The 25,768-nt window shown below is 37.3% G+C and overlaps 3 protein-coding genes across 5 annotated transcripts; 1 reads left to right on the forward strand and 2 right to left on the reverse strand.

Moving 5' to 3' along the window:
- Window positions 1–3,468: 3,468 nt before the first annotated feature.
- Window positions 3,469–13,203, reverse strand: LOC117323816 (solute carrier family 46 member 3-like). Of its 3 annotated transcripts, none has more exons than XM_033879284.1 (5): window positions 13,092–13,203; window positions 5,007–6,275; window positions 4,557–4,640; window positions 4,256–4,412; window positions 3,469–3,707 (listed from the first exon to the last, which is right to left on the reverse strand). In XM_033879284.1, exons 2-5 carry the CDS (start codon window positions 6,199–6,201, stop codon window positions 3,635–3,637), a joined length of 1,509 nt encoding a protein of 502 aa, XP_033735175.1. In that variant the 5' UTR covers window positions 6,202–6,275; window positions 13,092–13,203; the 3' UTR covers window positions 3,469–3,634. The 3 variants fall into 3 exon arrangements, with proteins under 3 accessions (XP_033735175.1, XP_033735173.1, XP_033735174.1); XM_033879282.1 differs by lacking the exon at window positions 13,092–13,203 and adding an exon at window positions 7,450–7,653; XM_033879283.1 differs by lacking the exon at window positions 13,092–13,203 and adding an exon at window positions 7,439–7,653.
- A 601-nt stretch (window positions 13,204–13,804) lies between these two features.
- Window positions 13,805–15,622, forward strand: LOC117322698 (S-antigen protein-like). The gene is made up of 2 exons (XM_033877637.1): window positions 13,805–13,865; window positions 14,154–15,622. The coding sequence occupies exons 1-2, from the start codon at window positions 13,805–13,807 to the stop codon at window positions 15,620–15,622; spliced, it is 1,530 nt and encodes a 509-aa protein (XP_033733528.1).
- Window positions 15,623–18,601: 2,979 nt separating this feature from the next.
- On the reverse strand, window positions 18,602–25,369 carry LOC117323817 (solute carrier family 46 member 3-like). Its single transcript, XM_033879285.1, has 5 exons — window positions 25,324–25,369; window positions 22,238–23,464; window positions 21,555–21,638; window positions 20,455–20,611; window positions 18,602–18,992 (listed from the first exon to the last, which is right to left on the reverse strand). The coding sequence occupies exons 2-5, from the start codon at window positions 23,460–23,462 to the stop codon at window positions 18,935–18,937; spliced, it is 1,524 nt and encodes a 507-aa protein (XP_033735176.1). The 5' UTR covers window positions 23,463–23,464; window positions 25,324–25,369; the 3' UTR covers window positions 18,602–18,934.
- Between the last annotated feature and the right edge of the window lie 399 nt (window positions 25,370–25,768).

Here is a 25,768-nt window from a genome sequence, read left to right on the forward strand (position 1 = left end):
CACTCAAACTCTATTGCTCATATTCCTTCCTTACACCTCTTTGGGGGTAAATTCAACAAACAGACACGATGTCTGTGATTATCATTTTTCTAGTAACAGAAGGACTCTTTCACAAATCATCTCACAAGACTTAAATTCACAGTGATGTAACGTCAGACTACTTAATATTCTGTCATAAAACATCACCAAATATGTATTTCATACAAATTTATACTAAAAAATTGACATGCAACTCCATTTATCTGGAATGTTATTTATAAACTGTTAAAAAAATGCATATAAATTCTGTTGTGATACCCTGTTATAAACTAAAGACATTCTATCAAATTTAACTCTCGCTCTGTGTCTTGAATATTAAGATATCTTCAATAAATATATGAAACATAACATCGACTTTGTTCCATAGATAAATGTATAGTTGACTACCTTATAATTTTATTCTAATAAATAAAAAATAAAGGTCACCATTATCCCGTTACAACTAGCCCAGCAATGCTTAACTAAGATACACAACCACTGTTACACTAACAGGTAACCCACAACTGTTACACTAACAGGTAACCCACCACTGTTACACTAACAGGTAACCCACCACTGTTACACTAACAGGTACCCACCACTGTTACACTAACAGGTAACCCATCACTGTTACCATAACAGGTAACCCACCACTGTTACACTAACAGGTAACCCACCACTGTTACACTAACAGGTAACCCACCACTGTTACAATAACAGGTAACCCACCACGGTTACACTAACAGGTAACCCACCACTGTTACACTAACAGGTAACCCATCACTGTTACACTAACAGGTACCCACCACTGTTACACTAACAGGTACCCACCACTGTTACACTAACAGGTAACCCACCACTGTTACAATAACAGGTAACCCACCACTGTTACACTAACAGGTAACCCACCACTGTTACAATAACAGGTAGCCCACCACTGTTACACTAACAGGTACCCACCACTGTTACACTAACAGGTAACCCACCACTGTTACAATAACAGGTAACCCACCACTGTTACAATAACAGGTAACCCACCACTGTTACACTAACAGGTAACCCACCACTGTTACAATAACAGGTAACCCACCACTGTTACACTAACAGGTAATCCACCACTGCTACACTAACAGGTAACCCACCACTGTTACACTAACAGGTAACCCACCACTGTTACACTAACAGGTACCCACCACTGTTACAATAACAGGTAACCCACCACTGTTACAATAACAGGTAACCCACCACTGTTACACTAACAGGTAACCCACCACTGTTACACGAACAGGTACCCACCACTGTTACACTAACAGGTAACCCACAACTGTTACAATAACAGGTAACCCACCACTGTTACACTAACAGGTAACCCACCACTGTTACACTAACAGGTACCCACCACTGTTACAATAACAGGTAACCCACCACTGTTACACTTACAGGTACCCACCACTGTTACACTAACAGGTAACCCACAACTGTTACACTAACAGGTAACCCACCACTGTTACACTAACAGGTAATCCACCACTGTTACACTAACAGGTAACCCACCACTGTTACACTAACAGGTACCCACCACTGTTACACTAACAGGTAACCCACCACTGTTACACTAACAGGTACCCACAACTGTTACACTAACAGGTAACACACCACTGTTACACTAACAGGTAATCCACCACTGTTACACTAACAGGTAACACACCACTGTTACACTAACAGGTAACCCACCACTGTTACACTAACAGGTAATCCACCACTGTTACACTAACAGGTAACACACCACTGTTACACTAACAGGTAACACACCACTGTTACACTAACAGGTAATCCACCACTGTTACACTAACAGGTAACACACCACTGTTACACTAACAGGTAACCCACCACTGTTACACTAACAGGTAACACACCACTGTTACACTAACAGGTAACACACCACTGTTACACTAACAGGTAACCCACCACTGTTACACTAACAGGTAACCACCACTGTTACACTAACAGGTAACCCACCACTGTTACACTAACAGGTAACCCACCACTGTTACACTAACAGGTAACCCACCACTGTTACACTAACAGGTAACCCACCACTGTTACACTAACAGGTAACCCACCACTGTTACACTAACAGGTAACCCACCACTGTTACACTAACAGGTAACCCACCACTGTTACACTAACAGGTAACCCACCACTGTTACACTAACAGGTAACCCACCACTGTTACACTAACAGGTAACCCACCACTGTTACACTAACAGGTAACCCACCACTGTTACACTAACAGGTACCCACCACTGTTACACTAACAGGTAACCCACCACTGTTACACTAACAGGTAACCCACCACTGTTACACTAACAGGTAACCCACCACTGTTACACTAACAGGTAACCCACCACTGTTACACTAACAGGTAACCCACCACTGTTACACTAACAGGTAACCCACCACTGTTACACTAACAGGTACCCACCACTGTTACACTAACAGGTACCCACCACTGTTACACTAACAGGTAACCCACCACTGTTACACTAACAGGTAACCCACCACTGTTACACTAACAGGTACCCACCACTGTTACACTAACAGGTAACCCACCACTGTTACACTAACAGGTAACCCACCACTGTTACACTAACAGGTACCCACCACTGTTACACTAACAGGTACCCACCACTGTTACACTAACAGGTACCCACCACTGTTACACTAACAGGTAACCCACCACTGTTACACTAACAGGTACCCACCACTGTTACACTAACAGGTAACCCACCACTGTTACACTAACAGGTAACCCACCACTGTTACACTAACAGGTAACCCACCACTGTTACACTAACAGGTAACCCACCACTGTTACACTAACAGGTACCCACCACTGTTACACTAACAGGTAACCCACCACTGTTACACTAACAGGTAACCCACCACTGTTACACTAACAGGTAACCCACCACTGTTACAATAACAGGTAACCCACCACTGTTACACCAACAGGTAACCCACCACTGTTACACTAACAGGTAATCCACCACTGTTACACCAACAGGTAACTCATCACTGTTACAATAACAGGTAACCCACCACTGCTACACTAACAGGTAACCCACCACTGTTACACTAACAGGTAACCCACCACTGTTACAATAACAGGTAACCCTACTGTCACACTAACAGGTAACCCACCACTGTTACACTAACAGGTAACCCACCACTGTTACACTAACAGGTACCCACCACTGTTACACTAACAGGTACCCACCACTGTTACACTAACAGGTAACCCACCACTGTTACACTAACAGGTAACCCACCACTGTTACACTAACAGGTAACCCACCACTGTTACACTAACAGGTAACACACCACTGTTACACTAACAGGTAACCCACCACTGTTACACTAACAGGTAACACACCACTGTTACACTAACAGGTAACCCACCACTGTTACACTAACAGGTAGCCCACCACTGTTACACTAACAGGTAACCCTACCGTCACACTAACAGGTAGCCCACCACTGCTACACTAACAGGTAACCCTACTGTCACACTAACAGGTAACCCACCACGGTTACACTAACAGGTAACCCATCATCAAACCGTCACTATCTCGCGCTGAACATTATATTTCTTCTTCACGCCGCATTGAGGAATGATCAGCAAAAACCTGTAACAAATGAACAGTGATAATAGAGTATATGACAATAACATCCAAACCAATCGTGGCCATTTATGGTAAGCTGATAAATTGTCAGTACTTTATTTGTCAGAGTATGGACATCATATTTGTATTATTCTTTGTGAGGTGATAAAAAGTCAGTACGTTATTTGTCAGAGTATGGATGTTATATTTTTATTATTCTGTGTGAGGTGATAAACTGCCAGTACTTTATCTGTCGGAGTATGGATATCATATTTGTATTATTCTTCACCAAAATAACCATAAAGACGAAGTAAGATTATGTTGATGTGCATTCCTGTAACCAGTGTTGTACATTATCTGTCTGCATTAATATGTGTTCTCCATTATAGGTTCGGTTTAAAATCCGTTCAAAATAAACAGCATCGTAAATGTTTGCCGGTATTTCACAGGGTCATTCATCATGGGGACATTATCGTTAACGTGATATTAATTGGAATTAAGTGTGGTTCGTGTAAAATTAGGCCGAAACGTGTCCATCAATTCTACGGTAGTAGTATTCCATGTATACTTACATCAACAATAGACAGGATATGAAGGAAAATGCCGCCATCACAAAGAAGACAAATCCTTGTAACAGGCCGACAGTGGCATTATAGATGGCGTTAGCGATCACGGTGCTCACCATGTTCCCGATCGTCTCCAGAGCGGCGGCCCCCGAAAACATGGCCCCTAAAAAATTAAAAGGCCTGCTTTTGTGGAAAATGTTAGGATATTTTAGATAAATATGAAATCATATCCGCCATTGCTACTTTATTGGATTAATATCACAGGTTTGATTGAAGTCAATCGGATTAAAACAAAACACAACTTTACCTTGTTTATCATCAGGTGTCATTTTGGACATGATAGCTCTGACCATGGGCATGGTTAATACGCCTCCCGCTCCTACCACAGGTACTGTAAAGGGAAGTAACTCACACTAGTACGACATATTATCGGAAATAATTCAGATGTCATTGGTATCTTCTTCCTTCTTCTTTTCAATTGATATCTATACAAAACCACAGCAATATATACAAATCATCAACGATAAATAACCTAATCTGACAAACAAATAATAATACAGTAATATTAAAAATCAATTGAACAATAAAAAAAACAAAAAACGCGGCAAAACAAAAAACAAGCAAACTGGACAACATGTAATAATGTCTATGTAAATAATCATTAAGAATATTACTTATATCAATTTCTGCTAGTATGCGATGTTCTGACGTTAAATCGTCACAACTCACTGATTTCATCAAAATAACATAAACTAACCTATATAGAAGCTGGTATCCGTGGTGACGAAGCCTTCCATTACGAGGGACGCTGTAGCAGAGAGTGTCCCGAGAATGGCGATCGCCTCGTCCCTCATACAAAACTGGAGCAACTTTATAGTTAACAGACAGATGACTTGCTGGACACCACTACGTATCGTGCCGTAGTAGCCGATGTCCAGAGGGTCCCAACAAAACGGAGAGCCCAGCTGGAGAAGGGTTTCTACTGACGGTCGTCCGAGGATTATCAGTGTTGTCAAGAAAAACACGATCAGACAAACTATATACTTCCATCTCTCCCTGCCAGGAGCTCGTTTGACATAAAATGAGAGAGCAACCCCGACATATTTTGTAACATGTGAACACTTCAATCTGTCGGTTGTGATCTGAGCAGAGGGAACACTTTCAGGTAAAACAAACATGATCATGATAAGACACAGGACCAGCAGCCCTGCAGAAAAGACTATGGTCCACGTGAAGCCTATAGATTCAATCAGGAACCCTGATACTAAAAACCCGAGGAAAGAACCGAGGCCGAGGCTGACCTCAACCAGAGTGATAGCAAACGATCGCTTGTCATTGGCAGCCGTGTTGTCCGCCATATAGGCATAGCTAGCCTGTAACATTCCAAGGAAGTATCCGAGCGAGCCTTCTATAAAGAACGCAATCAGGAAAAAATAAACATCTATCTGAAGATACATAATAATCAAAACAATGCTACATCGGAGAAATGAGCCGATAGTGGGTATGATGAATAAGAACTTTCTACCGAACTTGTCGCTGAAAGTTCCAAACACAAGATTGGCAAAGATGGCGGGGATTCCCCCAGCCAGAGAGAGGTAGATGTTGAGCTGGGCCGCGGCTTCCTGAACGTGAGCTTGTTCCTTGTTTTGTTGGGATTGGTTGACCTGACATTGGTTGGAGTCGGCTTTAGACCAATTAGACCAGTTTGGATACAGGGAATTACCGATAGCATGGTACTCGTATTGGCTAACATTGGCGAATGCTGTCACAAACGAGAACATATAGATGAAGATGATTGGCAGGACGACAAGACGCTGGAGGTCCATCTTTTTCTCGTCATCCGTACCATCACTTTCTTCCTCCACATCCATGCCTTTAACGTCATCGGTCGTCGATCCGTAACTATAGTCACCGCTATATGAATGCAACAGCGGTTCCCGATCGTCTGCCATTGTTCCGTATTTCCGGACTCTCAGTGTATACGGCTACAGATATACTCGTCTACTCCCACACAGGTCATGTCAGCCTAAAACAATAGGGTAAAGGGTCAATGGTGTCCTCAGATTTACACTGTACCTAACAAAGTTAACCTAAATATAGAATACGCAACGGGAGAGGAAAATGCAACTGTGCTGTGAAGTGAGGAGGTTCCATTATACTTTCTTGTGTGTTTTGTTCATCCTTTTTGGTAGGTTTTCAGTCCCCGAGGTTTTTCGTAACCTGTTTGCTCCGTTTTAATTCATCAACATGTACATGTCCTTGATTTTCTTTTGAAATGTAATATTGAAAATTATGAGATTTATTGAAAATCATAAAATCTATTGAGTTATGAGTCCCCATTCAGATTTTGCCTGAGTTTTTGATCGCCTACTACCATCAACACAGCGGCTGTATAAAAACTGTTATATCAAAATATTTTGGTTCTGCATCGGGATGGATCTAATCTAGACTGGCCCCTGTCTCTAGAATTTTAGAATTATAAATAAAATTGAGCTTTATGATTTTGGTCCCTATGATATGTCTGGTTTCAAACTAGGGGAAGATAATCTAGTGTTAGAATTTAGCTTGGCAATTTCTGAACAAAAAGAACTTTGGGTCTGGTGGTCAGTCTAGATCTTATTCAAATCCGTGATTTTGTCTGTTTATTGAATTTTGGACACCAGATCCACAAGCCTTAAGGCTGTGCTTAAGTACAAAAATACCCGCTATCAAACACCACTTTTCAGACAAAATTAACAATTTTAACAAACGTGGTCACGAGTGAACATTGTATACATAAGTAACACAGGGTCACTATAAATTGTCTTCATTACTGTAAAATATCCGATACATTTGAAAAAAAAAAACCGTGTTCCGGGTAAAATACCTTAATTTATATTAGAGTTACGTCCCTTATGTAAACAATGAAGATTACACTACCGTGAGTAAATCAACTATGACATTAAAGTCATACGGTATGATTTACACGTAAACAATAGATTATCTTGTCACATCAAACTCTACAGATAACTGACCGATCTGTCGACCAGGTGGTGTTAACTGGCGGTAATACAGTGATATGGCCATTAACAGGATGTGGAAACTTAACACTAAAAGTCCAATGTACAAATAAATATTATTGATTCCAATCAGCATTACAGAGTGTTTCTATATGTCAGTAATATACGTATACTATATAAATATACATACATGTACAATACCTTTAAAATGAAGCAGGTGTCAGCTGTAGTCCATAATGTACCTGGTCACTCATTCCTACACCACGGTATAAACCATGGACGTATTTACTACCGGGTCGCGTGCTGGTCCGTCACCTATTGTTACAGCTCCGTTAAGGTAGCTTACTCGTTATGTCTGAACACCGTGTCTGGTGTAGGTATAGCGATTACGATACCGAGAGTATGACTAATGTCGGATCAAACTGCTTTATATGATATACACTAATTTCACTGTAACAGGTGCGTGCTAATCAAATATTAAATATGCTAAACGATCTGAACATGTGTCGTTAACAGATGTGCATATCGCTGTATATGATTTACCTTTATACAGATAAATGTGATATGCATATTACTTTCATTTTTAGGGTTTTGATTTAACCATTCACAATAAAAAAATAAACTGGTACATTAAAATGCATTCAATACACTAATTCCTTCGATACTTTAATATTCTAACAATCAAAGTTATTGCTTGTCATGTTTTAAAGGTGTGCAAGATACCAGTATTTTAGATACCAGTATTTTACACTTTTTACACAATACAAAGGAGGAAGTAATTCTTTATCAATCTCTAATTTTCAGAAACACTCAGTCAACCAGCATTTTCCCAGTGGTTGATATATTTTTCGGGTCATGTAAACCAGTTTTAACCAAAATCAAAGAGTTGAATAGTTTTATAATTAAGCCATGTTTTAAAAGTGGGAAAGATGTTTCACACTGTTGGACAATACCAAGGGGAGGTAATTCATAATGGATCTATTTTTTAGAAACACCCAGTTCACATTCACATTTTGCCGGTGTTTTTTGCACGGCCGGTCAGTATGTCTTTTGCTCGAGAATCAAGTGACACAATTTAAGCCAATCAGACAGTGTGACAAAAACGATTTTATAATAATACTTTTTATCGGGAATCATTTGACATCATTCTAGCCAATCAGAAAGTGTGAAAAATATGAATTTATAATAACACTCTATTATTTACCTTTCTAGTTATGTTAATAGCACTTTTTATGACATACCTTTATCGGGTGTACATGTGTATATTAATTACCTTTGTTGTATGCTAATGATCACTTATACATATATATATTACTTACCTGTATTGGGTGTTGATATCACTATATTACTTACCTTTATTGTGTGTTAATATCACTGTATTACTTACCTTTATTGTGTGTTAATATTGTAACGCCCAGTTGCGCCTCGTCTGGATCCTCTCGTCAATATAACGAGTCGTAGTCACTGACTACTACCTTTGAAGATTTATGATACCGCTACCAGTATAGGTCGGTTCCGAGAACCAAGGTTATCTGTTGTGGTCCACTTAGGTGTTTCCTTATGCGATGGAGAGTTATCTCCACTAAGACTAGTACTATATTGGCGCTCAGGTTATTATAAGACAGGAACACTGAGCGATGCTCTAGATAAAACTGTAATTCCCTAAGTTTATGTGAAAGAATAACCAGTAACTCCGATAAACAAGTCAAATGTTGATTATTGATAAAACAATAGTTAAATTATGAATCTTTACATAAATACAATCTCACACACTCAACTCCTAGCTTATCCATACACAATGGCCAATAAATTAATTCCACAAAGTCCACCTTAGGGTAAGGAAACAACGTTCACACATTAATGTAATAGGAAAACTTGATAATCAACAGTATATATATATATCTAACAAATAGCCACAACAAAACTTGGATGGAATGACAGTTATAAAGAGTAAACAGACAGCGGTGATGACACCGGCTTCTGCCCTAGAATGATAGGATATAATTTATAAGTTCTTGTTTAACACTTAGAATTCGAATTTCCCTAAATAATAAAATAACTAGTATAAGCCTTACTGCATATATAAGGAACTGACCACGGCGGATATCGGAAAACTACACTAAAAACCCGGTCTAGGTCGTCTGCCCAACTGAGGATTCGCCGCTGAATCCGGCCTTTTATACTTTTTCGGCGTATCCTCAATCCCGCCCCTTTTACCTTATAAGGAATGGAATCGCATCCCCAGGCATCTTCGCCCCGCCCCTAATTACCATAAAAGGAGTGGTCGCGTCCTCAACCGTATCTCCAAAACTCCCCAAAAACATCCCCAACCAAATCACCGTCGTATCCCCCATACTATCCCAACCGGCAATAATATGCAAATAGTGCGCTTACGCCAACACATATAGTTCTACCCAATAAGTTCGTAATAAAATACTGGGAAAATATCCAAGTCAGAAACATTATGAAGTTTATCATAACAATGCATACAAACATTTTCTAACTATAATTTAGCTTTCAAGAATGTCGAATTCGTGAAATAACTGAGTTTGTAGTATGTTCACTGTTCCGCCATTTACAACAGTTGCTCGAGGGAAGCAGATGAACGCTGCACAAACAATCGCTCAATATAGCGAGATTAGCCCGTTTACCAATGAGAGTATGGATCAATAAGGTTTCTGACCAGGTATTTAAACTAACTTAATATGACTTGGCTCAAAAACCATGCCTATAAACTTACACTTGTTCGGATATCAGATACCTCTTTGGCTTTGTGTTGTGAATGTAAACAAAGATGGCGGCGACCCTATATTTAGGTCAACACCACTAGGAATACACAAAAATACTAGAAAAATATTTAACAAGCTCCGATCGAGCTGAAACTTTGTCAACGTATCACTCGAACATAATTTTCATTATTTTCAACACTCCCTGATTGTAGTAAACGTTATTTACAATAAGAAACCAAAATGCTCCCGGACACAATCAGCTGATTTTACGATCAGCTGATCTTACAAACAGCTGAACAGCAACACTGAGTTTACAAACTAGTTCCTGTAGAAACAACTTTTAACTCTACAACCTAGGCCTATATGACCAGCCATATTCCAGCATTTATACAATAACTTTCATCTTTACAAACCACTTTTAACTTTATAACATAGAGAATTCACACAATTTATCCAGGCTGCTCAAAAATACTATAACACTAATATAATTAAGGTTGGTAGGGCACAACAGTGTGAAAATAACCATAATAAATATCCCATAAAGTGCTACCAATTAGACACTTTTTCGACTTTGTTACAATATCACTATATTACTTACCTTTATTGTGTGTTAATATCACTGTATTACTTACCTTTATTGTGTTAATATCACTATATTACTTACCTTTATTGTGTGTTAATATCACTATATTACTTACCTTTATTGTGTGTTACTATCACTATATTACTTACCTTTATTGTGTGTTAATATCACTGTATTACTTACTTTTATTGTGTGTTAATATCACTGTATTACTCACCTTTATTGTGTGTTAATATCACTATATTACTTACCTTTATTGTATCTTAATATCACTATATTACTTACCTTTATTGTGTGTTAATATCACTGTATTACTTACCTTTATTGTGTGTTAATATCACTATATTTCTTACCTTTATTGTATCTTAATATCACTATATTACTTACCTTTATTGTGTGTTAATATCACTGTATTACTTACCTTTATTGTGTGTTAATATCACTATATTACTTACCTTTATTGTGTGTTAATATCACTGTATTACTTACCTTTATTGTGTGTTAATATCACTATATTACTTACCTTTGTTTGGTGTTAATATCACTATAATACTTACCTTTATTGTGTGTTGATATCACTGTATATTTCTTACCTTTATTGTGTGTTAATATCACTATATTACTTACCTTTATTGTGTGTTACTATCACTATATTACTTACCTTTATTGTGTGTTAATATCACTGTATTACTTACTTTTATTGTGTGTTAATATCACTGTATTACTCACCTTTATTGTGTGTTAATATCACTATATTACTTACCTTTATTGTATCTTAATATCACTATATTACTTACCTTTATTGTGTGTTAATATCACTGTATTACTTACCTTTATTGTGTGTTAATATCACTATATTTCTTACCTTTATTGTATCTTAATATCACTATATTACTTACCTTTATTGTGTGTTAATATCACTGTATTACTTACCTTTATTGTGTGTTAATATCACTATATTACTTACCTTTATTGTGTGTTAATATCACTGTATTACTTACCTTTATTGTGTGTTAATATCACTATATTACTTACCTTTGTTTGGTGTTAATATCACTATAATACTTACCTTTATTGTGTGTTGATATCACTGTATATTTCTTACCTTTATTGTATGTTAATATCACTATATTACTTACCTTTATTGTGTGTTAATATCACTGTATTACTTACCTTTGTTGTGTGTTAATATCACTATATTACTTACCTTTATTGTGTGTTAATATCACTGTATTACTTACCTGTATTGTGTGTTAATATCACTATATTACTTACCTTTATTGTGTGTTAATATCACTGTATTACTTACCTTTATTGTGTGTTAATATCACTATATTACTTACCTTTATTGTGTGTTAATATCACTATATTACTTACCTTTGTTGTGTGTTGATATCACTGTATGTAACGTACCTTTGTTAGGTGTTAATATCACTATATATTACTTACCTTTATTGTGTGTTAATATCACTATATTACTTACCTTTATTGTGTGTTAATATCACTATATTACTTACCTTTATTGTGTTTTAATATCACTGTATTACTTACCTGTATTGTGTTAATATCACTATATTTCTTACCTGTATTGTGTGTTAATATCACTATACATGTATTACTTACCTTTATTGTGTGTTAATATCACTATATTACTTACCTTTATTGTGTGTTAATATCACTATATTACTTACCTTTATTGTGTGTTAATATCACTATATTACTTACCTTTATTGTGTTTTAATATCACTGTATTACTTACCTGTATTGTGTGTTAATATCACTATATTACTTACCTTTATTGTGTGTTAATATCACTGTATTACTTACATTTATTGTGTGTTAATATCACTATATTACTTACGTTTATTAGGTGTTAATACTACTATGTTACTTACCTTTATTGTGTGTTAATATCACTGCATTACTTACCTTTATTGTGTGTTAATATCACTGTATTACTTACCTTTATTGTGTGTTAATATCACTATATTACTTACCTTTATTGTGTGTTAATATCACTGTATTACTTACCTTTATTGTGTGTTAATATCACTATATTACTTACCTTTATTGTGTGTTAATATCACTGTATTACTTACGTTTATTGTGTGTTAATATCACTGTATTACTTACCTTTATTGTGTGTTACTATCACTATATTACTTACCTTTATTGTGTGTTAATATCACTATATTACTTACATTTATTGTGTTAATATCACTATATTACTTACCTTTATTGTGTTAATATCACTATATTACTTACCTGTATTGTGTGTTAATATCACTATATTACTTACCTTTATTGTGTGTTAATATCACTGTATTACTTACCTTTATTGTGTGTTAATATCACTATATTACTTACCTTTATTGTGTTAATATCACTATATTACTTACCTTTATTGTGTTAATATCACTGTATTACTTACCTTTATTGTGTGTTAATATCACTATATTACTTACCTTTATTGTGTTAATATCACTATATTACTTACCTTTATTGTGTGTTAATATCACTATATTACTTACCTCTATTGGATATCCGACTTTAAACTTTTTAGCAACCCGGCCGTTTGATATCTGATGACCGTTGGCCATTGTGACATTCTGACCTCTGTTATAATCAGCGGAGTGATTAGATAGCCGTGTCCATCCATTAGTGTTGACGAATTAAATATTAGTTTGTGTTATAAGACAATGTGTAGGGACTCCCATGGAGACACCAAGCGAGTTACAGAAGTAATATTTGCCAACAGTTAAATATCGCAGATGTTCAGTGGACGGAAACACATAAAGGTATTTTTTTAGTGACCAGAAGCTTGAAGAAGTTGAATATACCAGATACCACACGCGGTGTTGTTCCGCTGCTAGTTTATTTAGTTAGCAATGCAAAACCCACAGCCGGACAGGTCTCTAAAACGGGTACATACCGCGGTAGATAGGTGCAGTATTACATAGCTGACACTAGTGATTTTATTGTGACGTAAAATCAATATACATAAGGCACGAATAAAACTGGCGATAGCCTAGGGTAGATGTTCAGACATCAAACCATGACAAGCGGAGAGATTGTGACATCAAGCTGCTAGCACAAAGATTGAAATGCGCTAGAGGACAAAAATAAATGGATTAATGAATTAGTACAGGCTAACGTAATGCACATGCGTATAAAAAGCTAAATGTTTTACAAAGAAATGAAAAGTGCCGACAGACCATTTTAGCAATATTAAACTGATGCAAACATGTTATATACGGGTTTTAGCGTCTTCGTAAAGCCTGTGGGCGAAGACGAAGACAAACGAGGTGGACCGAAAGACTGGAGAGAAAGGTTACAAAGGGACTGTTTATTCTATGTGACTTACCTATAGAACAACGTTAAACATTGAAATATCGATAAGCATCAGTACTGTATTAAATCTTATGGAACAAATATTAGAGGATAAAGAATGTGACGAAAATCTTTAACGTAAGGATCGAATGAAATATCTATACCATATTAATATCGGAAACAATCTGGGTATTTCAAATTTTAATAAAATTAATCATGTGTTTTTGTTATACTTATACATATATTTATTAATTGACGAATAGCAACAAACAATACGGAAGACTCAGGTGTACTCTTCACCACAAGCAATAGGGAAGACTCAGGTGTATTCTTCACCACAAACAATAGAGAAGACTCAGGTGTACTCTTCACCACAGACAATAGGGACAATTCATGTGTACTCTTCACCACAGACAATAGGGAAGGCTCAGGTGTACTCTTCACCACAAACAATAGGGAAGACTCAGTTGTACTCTTCACCACAAACAATAGGGAAGACTCAGATGTACACTTCACCACAAACAATAGGGAAGACTCAGATGTACTCTTCACTACAAACAATAGGGAAGACTCAGGTGTACTCTTCACCACAAACAATAGGGAAGACTCAGGTGTACTCTTCACCACAAACAATAGGGACGACTCAGGTGTACTCTTGGCCACAAACAATAGGGACGACTCAGGTGTGCTCTTCACCACAGAAAATAGGGACGACTCAGGTGTACTCTTCACCACAGACAATAGGGACGACTCAGGTGTACTCTTCACCACAAACAATAGGGACGACTCGGGTGTACACTTCATCATAAACAATAGGGAAGACTCAGGTGTACTCTTGGCCACAAACAATAGGGACGACTCGGGTGTACACTTCATCATAAACAATAGGGACGACTCAGGTGTACTCTTCACCACAAACAATAGGGACGACTCAGGTGTACTCTTCACCACAAACAATAGGGAAGACTCGGGTGTACTCTTCACCACAAACAATAGGGAAGACTCGGGTGTACTCTTCACCACAAACAATAGGGAAGACTCAGGTGTACTCTTTACCACAAACAATAGGGACGACTCGGGTGTACTCTTCACCACAAACAATAGGGACGACTCAGGTGTACTCTTCACCACAAACAATAGGGAAGACTCGGGTGTACTCTTCACCACAAACAATAGGGAAGACTCAGGTGTACTCTTCACCACAAACAATAGGGATAATTCAGGTGTACTCTTCACCACAAACAATAGGGAAGACTCAGGTGTACTCTTTACCACAGACAATAGGGAAGACTCAGGTGTACTCTTCACCACAAACAATAGGGAAGACTCAGATGTACTCTTCACTACAAACAATAGGGAAGACTCAGGTGTACTCTTCACCACAAACAATAGGGACAATTCATGTGTACTCTTCACCACAAACAATAGGGACGACTCAGGTGTACTCTTGGCCACAAACAATAGGGACGACTCAGGTGTGCTCTTCACCACAGACAATAGGGACAATTCATGTGTACTCTTCACCACAAACAATAGGGACGACTCAGGTGTACTCTTCACCACAAACAATAGGGACGACTCAGGTGTACTCTTGGCCACAAACAATAGGGAAGACTCAGGTGTATTCTTCACCACAGACAATAGGGACAATTCATGTGTACTCTTCACCATAGAAGATAGGGAATATTTTAGGAAATTTCAGATCATACAATATAATAATACAATGATATGATTGATAGTAAAACAATCATCCTACTATTTTAGCACCCAATAATAAAGTATAACAATTACACGCCTTATACAAAGGGACACGATATTACACTGTTTCCACGTACTTTCATACATTGGTATAATTGTCAATATCCATACAATGTTCATACGTACTTTCATACATTGTGATGATAGCCAATATCCATACACTGTTCATACTTACTATCTTACCTTGTTATACATTGTAATACTGTATATCCATACACTGTTCATACGTACTATCATACCTTGTTATACAATGTAATACTGTATATCCATACACTGGTCATACGTACTATCATACCTTGTTATAATACTGTATACCCATACACTGTTCACAGAATAACACTCCTCCTACGATGATATACTGTATTGCGTTTTACAATACTATTACTATGTTATAATACACAATATTACATTCACTCATACAGTGGGTTCACACAGCGGTATAGCTGGCACTGTTGTATCCATCTTACAGTACAACCCTATAATGATGTTATTACAGTATCATGCATGTATTATACTACAAAATAAAATTCGATAACTTTCCGACACATTCCCATCTATCTGAATTTTGAGGTTATTTAACAGCATTTCGACCAGGTCAACATCTATCATGCATGATGATGTATTCTATATTCTAAATCAGAGATCCTAGTACTACGAGACAAAAGTTCTATTTGAATATATAAATTAGGATCGTCTGTGATTAATACAATTTACAGAAAAGGTTAAGATTTCCCCCCAACGGGATGCATTTCATCAAACGAATTGCCGTAATACATGGTGGCTGATTTCGGTCATGTAACATTAGCCCCCCCCCCCCCCCCCCCCCCCCCCCATGGATTCGATAAAAGTATCCCACCATTGCGACAGAATTTTTGTGTCACACTATCGCTAATTTTTTGTCGCGTGGCGCGTCCATTTGTTCACATGGCGCGCTGTCAATTTGGTTTTCTTCGCTTTGCGGGGCTGTCAAAGCTACAAAGCGACGTGGCCGAATTCAGCCACCATAGTTATATAACAGCATTGCATACTCCGTGATTACCAACAATACCTATGTACAGCTGTAGGTAAATAACTATGTTTACGTTACCTATATCGAACGAATGTTTTATGTATCACCGTTAGACAGTTAGTTACTGGTTAACGACTTACATATCACTACACCCCATTGCTAGGTCTCACCGACTATAATGATGATAATAATAACTAGAAATTGTTTCGGAACAATTTGACGGGCTTTTCACTATTTAGCATAAATGACCTAAAGGCTTGGTATTTCCAAACATAAAAAACTATTTTAGAACACTTGATAGGTCATCCACATTCTAGTTTTGATTAATCTGGCATCTGAGATATAACATTTCAACAAAGGAGTGGACGAAGGGAAATAACTCGTAGAGCCTTGTACGAGTTATCTCCCCTCGTCCAACTAACGTTATATCTCAGATGCCGTTATATATCAGATGCCAAATTAATTCAAAATGGCGTTCCGCGTTAATGGTAAACGTTACCGAAACAACAAAAAACATGAAAATCATCAGAATAACAGTTTGAATCATACTTAAATTTCTTTTTTTGGAAAAAGATTAAAAATGAAGATTTTCTAAAAATAGACTTATTTGACCCCATAGCGTACGCTTTTATTTGACCTCTGACCCTAAAACTTTTAGTGAGTAAAAGCTAGTGCCAGGCTTTAACTACAAATAACGTAATTACCTGACCCCTGTAAAATGAATACTTTTTGAATTATGGGCATTTTAAGCTTATTAATACATGACGTCATGGCGGCCATCCTGGATTTCAAATCAACTTAAAAAGTAACATAATTTTGCCAGGACAATCCAAGGATAATTTCAGCTAAGATTGAGCTGAATGCCACTTGTGGAACTTGAGAAGAAGTTTAAAATGTAAAACTATTTTTAATATAGAATATATAGGGGGAAATTCAAAATGGCGTATACCGGAAACTGTATGTGTCACAGAAAAAAACTAAACACATCAAATTCATCAGAATGACATTCTACATCATACTAAGAATTTTTTTTGGAAAAAGATTGAAAAATGAAGATTTTCTAAAAATAGACTTATTTGACCCCATAGCGTACGCTTTTATTTGACCTCTGACCCTAAAATTTTTAGTAAGTAAAAGCTAGTGCCAGGCGTTAACTACAAATAACATAATTACCCGACCCCTGTTAAATGAATACTTTTTTAATTATGGGCATTTTAAGCTTTTTAATACATGACGTCATGGCGGCCATCTTGGATTTCAAATCAACTTAAAAAATAACATATCTTGGTCAAGACAATCCAAGGATTATTTCAGCTAAGATTGAGCTGAATGCCACTTGTGGAACTTGAGAAGAAGTTTAAAATGTAAAACTATTTTTAATATAGAATATATAGGGGGAAATTCAAAATGGCGTACAACAGAAACCGTATGTGTCACAGAAAAACTGAAAACGTCAAATTCATTAGAATGACGTTCTGCATCTTATTTCGAAAAAATCTTTGAAAAAGAAGGAAAAATGAAGATTTTCTAAAAATAGACTAACTTGACCCTCAGGCGAGCTTTTTCATTTGACCTCTGACCTCAAAACAATGCATTATTAAAAGTTGGCCCCATATGAGTCCTATAATAATATATCTTTGAAATTATTTTAACTGTTACCGTTTTGGAGTTATGGCCACTTAAGCAAAATGAGATATGACGTCATGGTGGCCATCTTGGATTTTTTGACGTACTTGGAAATGTTGCTGTTACCCCCTTGGCTTATACCATACAATATAATAGAAAGATCATTGGTATACCTCTTAAACTTTTAGGAGATGTATTGCTTACAAACTAAAGTGTAGAAGAATAATAATAATAATAATAATAATAATAAGAAACAGAACAAAAACAATAGGTCTTTTCACCTTTTGGTGAAAAGCCCTAATAATATACAACATTAAAATGTGTAATTTGCAAATTTCGCTACTGCGCTTCACATTACATAACAAATCGTTTCAAAGTGTTACACCATATACAGAACAATTACATGACATTATTATATGTACAGGACGTCTGTGTAAGAGTCTAAAAGCAGACGTTAACAAGTTTAAACCTCCTTTAATTTAGCCAGGCCGGTTTCGAATTCCTGGTATCAGATGGTAAGCTGTTCCAAAATGTCACCGCTACCTTTCCAGAGCACCAGCTATCACGTATAACAGGGAATCTGTTTCCGATCATAGTGAGTCAGTCAGTGTTCTGTCGGCCCACTCACTTCAGCAACAGGTATATATTTAATCATTTTCCTCTCACTTGTTTGTCTGCATTCTTCCTCCTGAGTAATCCATACAGCACACTGAAAGTTCACAGAGATAAGGCATAAATCAGGATATGGACATTGTCAGTGTATCAGTATTCATGTTGTATTTACATTACGTCAATAAATCGGGATATGGACATCGTCCGTGTATCAGTATTTTATGTTGTATTTTAACATTACGTCAATAAATCGGGATATGGACATCGTCCGTGTATCAGTATTTTATGTTGTATTTACATTACGTCAATAAATCGGGATATGGACATTGTCAGTGTATCAGTATTCATGTTGTATTTACATTACGTCAATAAAAAACAATAAAACAACGAGAAATTTTAACATATAAACTTAATTATAAATAATTACAGATAAAAAGAACGAACTAAAGATCACACACAATGACACCTGAAGTTTTGGAAGGGTAATAGTCCCTTTCTTCATCGACGACACCCACGCTGTGAAAGGGTCAATTCCAAGTAACGCGCTGCCCTTAAAGTTATATTTGGGCTGGTAACTACAGGGCGTAATGACGACCATCGAACACGTCTAATTTAATATCACACAAGGAAAGAGAATATTTTCGAATGGGATAAAGATGTCGCTTATTAAACTTCCCCATGATCTCCGTCAATCTGAATATCTCGCCTGCTTGCAGGTAAGGCGTGGAATGGTACCTGTCGCTCCCATGGCATGATCGTAAGAGGTGACTTAATTTTGAATATTTCTCTTCTTTCTAAACAACTTTCTTCTTCCCAATGACTCACTTGACACTGCCTCACTTTTGGCATTTAGTTGAGCGTTCGCCTCTTTGAGGAAAGTTGTTGGTTATGTCCCCTGACTGGGGCATACCAGTATCTCGAAAATTGATAATTTCTACTCCTGCTAGCAGCCTCCCAAAACACGTACACACTCACCACACTCATGCATTTTCCACACCGGTTTGTTTTTGTTTAACGTCCTATTAACAGCCAGGGTCATTTAAGGACGTGCCAGGTTTTGGTGGTGGAGGAAAGCCGGAGTACCCGGAGAAAAACCACCGGCCTACGGTCAGTACCTGGCAACTGCCCCACGTAGGTTTCGAACTCGCAACCCAGAGGTGGAGGGCTAGTGTTAAAGTGTCGGGACACCTTAACCACTCGGCCACCGCGGCCCCTACACCGGAGAAGCCGCTCTAATTAACCATGGCTGTTGAAAGGTCGTTAACAATACAAAACCAAACCAAACATTTCTCGAAACCTTATATTGGAATTAAATATTGTAATAACCCATGTTTCAGGTATATTTGTAGAAATTGCTTAGTAAAACATGTATCGAGTCAGATAAGCTGGTGTTCTATTTGTAAAACAATTAACGAATACAATATACCCATCCATAAAAGAAACCTTGAAACTGTGTCAGCTGAATCATCTGGTCATCAGGCATACCCATTTCTTTCTGTAAAATGTAAAAATGCAATATTGTTTGTATATAAGATTCAGGAACACTTTATTCTACTTACACAGCCATTACGGTCGCAGCAAACAAGTATGCGGCCAATACAAGAAAGGCGGCACCTCGGAACACATCCACGGTCTGTCCATAAATAGCACTGGATGCCACTCCGCCAAACAGAGAGCAAAACGTTTCTACGATAGCTGTCCCGGCAAACATAGTTCCTGAAACAGTTAAAAATACACCAACACCCATGTTTGGACTGATCTTCTTTTCCCTAACTATCATTCTGGAGGTCTTTTGAATCCTAGTATCAGCGGAGTATCAGTATCATAGTCCTGACAGGAGAGAATATATATATAACGACGTTAAAAAGCTATTACATCTTATAGATTTTCAGATTTTATTTTAGTCATCCAGACACATTGATATGTGTAACATGGATTACATCATGAAACAACACATGACAAGATGAACAGTAGAACAGTGTAGATTTTTTAGAATTAATTTTAGACCATAAATGTAGAATATGCATGTGTATCATATATCTATATAACAATACCTACTCTAATCTTATAATTAAAGAGTTGATCTTGAATAAATACATACAGTATAGATATTACACATCTTGATTGAAATGTGAAAAAGAATATACTAAAAGATCTAACTACATGTGTACTGTGATACCTTACACACAGGTACCCGCCACTCGTTATAACACACAGTAACCCGCCACTCGTTATAACACACAGGTACCCACCACTCGTTATAACTCACAGTCACCCGCCACTCGTTATAACACACAGGTACCCGCCACTCGTTATAACTCACAGTCACCCGCCTCTCGTTATAACTCACAGGTACCTGCCAGAGGTACCCACCACTCGTTATAACACACAGGTACCCGCCACTCGCTATAACACACAGGTACCCGCCACTCGTTATAACTCACAGGTACCCGCCACTCGTTATAACACACAGGTACCCACCACTCGTTATAACACACAGGTACCCACCACTCGTTATAACACACAGGTACCCGCCACTCGTTATAACACAGAGGTACCCACCACTCGTTATAACACACAGGTACCCGCCACTCGTTATAACACACAGGTACCAAATTCAAATTCATTTGAATTTGAATTATAACCATCCGGTACTTACCTTGTTTCTCCGGTGGCGTTAGACGTGACATTACTCCCCGAACTACCGGCACCGCCATGGTTCTAGCGAAGCTTAGTACCGGAACTGAAACATTTATAGTCTAGTTATATAAGGCCATAGCTGACCTGCAACTCCTTAGTTGCCACGACAACGGCGACTTTACAAATGATAATGACTAAGTAAGAGTTTTCTACATAGAAAGTATTTAAAGTTTTTTCTTGACACCGGGAACAGAAAATGTGAAACAAAACACTATAAGCTTCCAGACAGTAAACCTGTTATACAATTCTGATGTCTGCAGTAACAAGTTATACATATGTCTAAGAATTTAATGAAATACTTCATAGATGTTATTCATATATACTTTTTTTCATTAAGCACCCCAGATGCAAGACTTCCAAAATCTATCTTATCTTGCAACGGATTTATAAGAATAACCTTAAGATCTTCAACTCAAACAACAATAAAACTAAATAAAGACTAACAAATGTATAACCATAACTTAGACGGTCATTACCAATAAAAATGATTCAAGACAGATTTCGTCAAAACTGAACCTCTTCCCTTCTAAAAATAGATGTATACATGTTGCTACAGAAGAGAACATATGAAAAACGGTTAAGGCTCGGGATATTTAATCCTATATTGATTTCACAATGTATTTATCAATGCTACAGACTCACCAAAGAAAAGCATAACAGTATTGTAAGAAAATGCCTCCAGGACAAACCCCGCGAGATTGGACAGGTTAGCAAGGATAGCTATGATACTTTCGTCTAAACATCTTTGTAGAGGACCGAAAAGCAACATCCCAGTGACAAACGGTAGACCGTTGCGCACGGCCATATAGTTGCCAACCTGTACCGAACTCCAACAAAATGGTGAGTTCAATCCATACAGAGTTTCTATTTCATGTGATCCGACCGCCGACTGGATGACGAAGAAATACATAAGCGTACACACCAGAAACACCTTCCGTTTTCCATTGAGGGCGCTATCTTTAAAGTGAAAAACATAGACGTCAACAGCAAGTTGAGCGGCAGATTTAGTTTGCTTTTCCTTTGGATTGTGTGATGTTTCCTGTACGAAAAACCACAGCAGTATTGGAAGGACTGACGAACAGGAGCTAACTACCATGGCGATTGTGAAACCTTCGGCTTTTATTATAAAACCGGAAGTGAAACCTCCAATGATCAAACCGAATCCCAAGGACAACTCTGTCATGGCGATTACAAATGTTCGCGTCTTACCGGGTTCTGTGACGTCAGCTACTATGGACATTACGATGGACATCGCCAATACCCAACCTCCTCCACATCCGTCAATGAAGGTAAAAAGAATGAATGTATAAATATTCCAATCGAAGTATGTACCTAATGTAGTTAGAACACATTTAATCATGTTTCCCATAAAAGTGATGAGGAGAATGGGCTTTCTACCATATCTATCGCTCAATGAACCGTAAAAGAAAATACAGCAAATCGCTGGTATCCCTTTTGCCAACACTAAGTAGATGTTGAGTTGTGCTGCAAGTTTCTGTACGGTCTGTTGGTCACGGTAGAGCTGCGAGGTGGTGTTAATTTGACATTCTGCCTCATTAGTGTGAAAACTAACATTCGGGAACTTAGACTTTCTAAGATAAGCGTATATATATTGTGCAGTGACGAGTTGGGTAAGCATAAAACTATAAATAAGAGACACCATTATAAACCCGAGTAGTCCAAATCTTCCCATCAGCTTTCTTCTTGACCTTATTACTGTAACAGTTTGGTTTTCTGCATTATTAGGCGACTCCTGTTTTCCTATTGAGCTAGCCTCAGTAGAAACCTTTCGTACATCTGAAGTCTCTAATGGTAATGGTTCTTTACTGTCCAGAGTCTGCAGCGAGTAGGATTGGCGCCGAGCCATACCTGCAAGAAGGTGAAACTAAATAGAGGAAGTCATACTTTGTACCTGTACACCGTAATTAAATCATTACATGCTTTTATATAGTAATCTGTTTCATTTTATTTGTAACTCGTTTTTCGCTGGTTTACTTAATAAGATATCACAATAGTGACTGTAATAAGGGAGCAACCAACCAATTGAAAAAAATATATTTTTGAAACAGCCCCTGTGTATAGAAAGTTGAGCCAAGGATAAAATGTCTGGCGGCCATTGATTGGCCAGTATGTTATGAAGCGAGAAAGTAGATATGTAGCCCGATAGTTAACTATCAATAAGAAATGTTGATATTAATTTCGTAAGTCCGATTGTTTTTTCCCCTAAAGTTCAGGTAATAACAACTAACAGGTAAACATTTAAGATTTTTGATAACATTTACTGCGAAATCCACCCATTTTCAAAATGGCTACCCTGGAGAAAATTTGGGCTGAAGGGTCCAACTTTTTTTTTCGGCATAGCCGTATAATTTTCTTTTGGCCCCGGATATGACGCGACAGGTGGCATTACTGGTCAAGATGAAGTATGAGATTGGTCAATGTAGCGGTCAATGCAAAATGCAGATATACAGTTAAAAACGAAACAAAGTCAAAGGGACCTCACGGTAAACCAATATTTATTTTGTATTTTTTATCATATCATTGGGTATATCTTTTAAAAAATAACCTTCTGAACAATAACCATTCGAATTCGATGATGTACATATGTATGTACATAAAAACATCAATTATCAATTATTAAAAGGTTATCACAATTCGCTGATCAACAATCTGAATATGCAAAATTTTTGTGACATATACGATAAACGCATGCGCACAACAAACTAAAACACATGGAAACAAAAATGGCTTCCAATGTGAATCGACTGCGGTTGAAAACGATAACAGCTTCCGCAATGAATAGAATAACAGGAAAATAGGTCAAACACAATCCTAGAATTAAACTTGGGAAGCAGTACAATAGACTGTAACAGTTCAAACATGAAAATAGCAGTAATACGGACGCCGCTCGTATTCTGCTTGATTGTTTGATAGTAGGTCATGACAATCTCGGTAATATTTACACAAACTCGGTAAGATTTCCACAATCTCGGTAATATTTACACAAACTCGGTAATTTCAACACAAACTAGGTAATAGTCCACAAACTCGGTGATATTTATACAGTCTGTACCAGTACATTGCTTCTGTCACTATACTATATGAACAATGTTTACACGAAATGATTTAAAAATAATTTCCGCGCTAAATTTAGAGGGGGATTCCCAACTAAATCGAGTGGTCAAGCTGGACATAGGGATTGACTGTGAACATTGGGACAGCACAGGAACATAGCTGGCAAGGAACAAAACGCGTACATTCAGTGAAAATTGCAACTTTTTACCGTGATGTCCCTTTTAAATTGAATGCAAGATGAATAAGTGGATGCATCTATTCAAATGACACATTTGCAGTCTTATTATCACCAAAAATGATTCAAACTGATATAATTTTGTTATCCGTGCTGAAACTGCGCATTTATTAATTAGAATGTAGTTCGTTAACTTATTTCACCAGTAGTTTTACATTATAACCACCAGCATTAAAACTATGCCGTTTGTCTTTTTTAAAGATATTTCTTGTTTTGATCTGGTGTTATATCAGACCCTAAACTTTTGTTATAAACCATAATTGTCATATTGAATTCAAGAATTTGAATGAAATACTCCAAAACGTTAACACTAAAGTCTATGGGAAAACAATTGGTTGGTTGGTCTCAATAAGATACAATAGAACATATAACACGTTTTCTATGTGTAATGGCTATTTAATAAAGATAATACACGTACCTTGACTTGGATGTTGTGATGTTGTGACTGACGTTTACTACGAGTCCTACTGACACACAGGCAGCATTACACTTACGGATGTCCTATCGTTATCTTTGATTATATGTAACTACGCATGCCGTAACGAGATACCAACCTCAACAACAGGCTTTATCCCACTATTTAACTGATTAGAAGACCTTGTGACAGGTGACTAATTTGTTGAATGTAGAAGTGTATTTGTATATAATTCTTGTGTGTTGGCTCTGTGATATAATTAGCCCCTGTTGTGACATATATAGCGTAGCCTTCTATATTGACTCTGTTGTATATCATGCCCTTTGTCTTGACACTGTGGCCTATTATGTCTTTGTGTGTTGACTCTGTGGTATATTCAATCATGTGTATTGACTCTGTGGTATATTTAGTCCTGTGTATTGTCTCTGTAGTATATTTAGTCCTGTGT

The sequence above is a fragment of the Pecten maximus genome, chromosome 3 (genome assembly GCF_902652985.1).
Source record: "Pecten maximus chromosome 3, xPecMax1.1, whole genome shotgun sequence".
Classification (NCBI taxonomy): domain Eukaryota; kingdom Metazoa; phylum Mollusca; class Bivalvia; order Pectinida; family Pectinidae; genus Pecten; species Pecten maximus.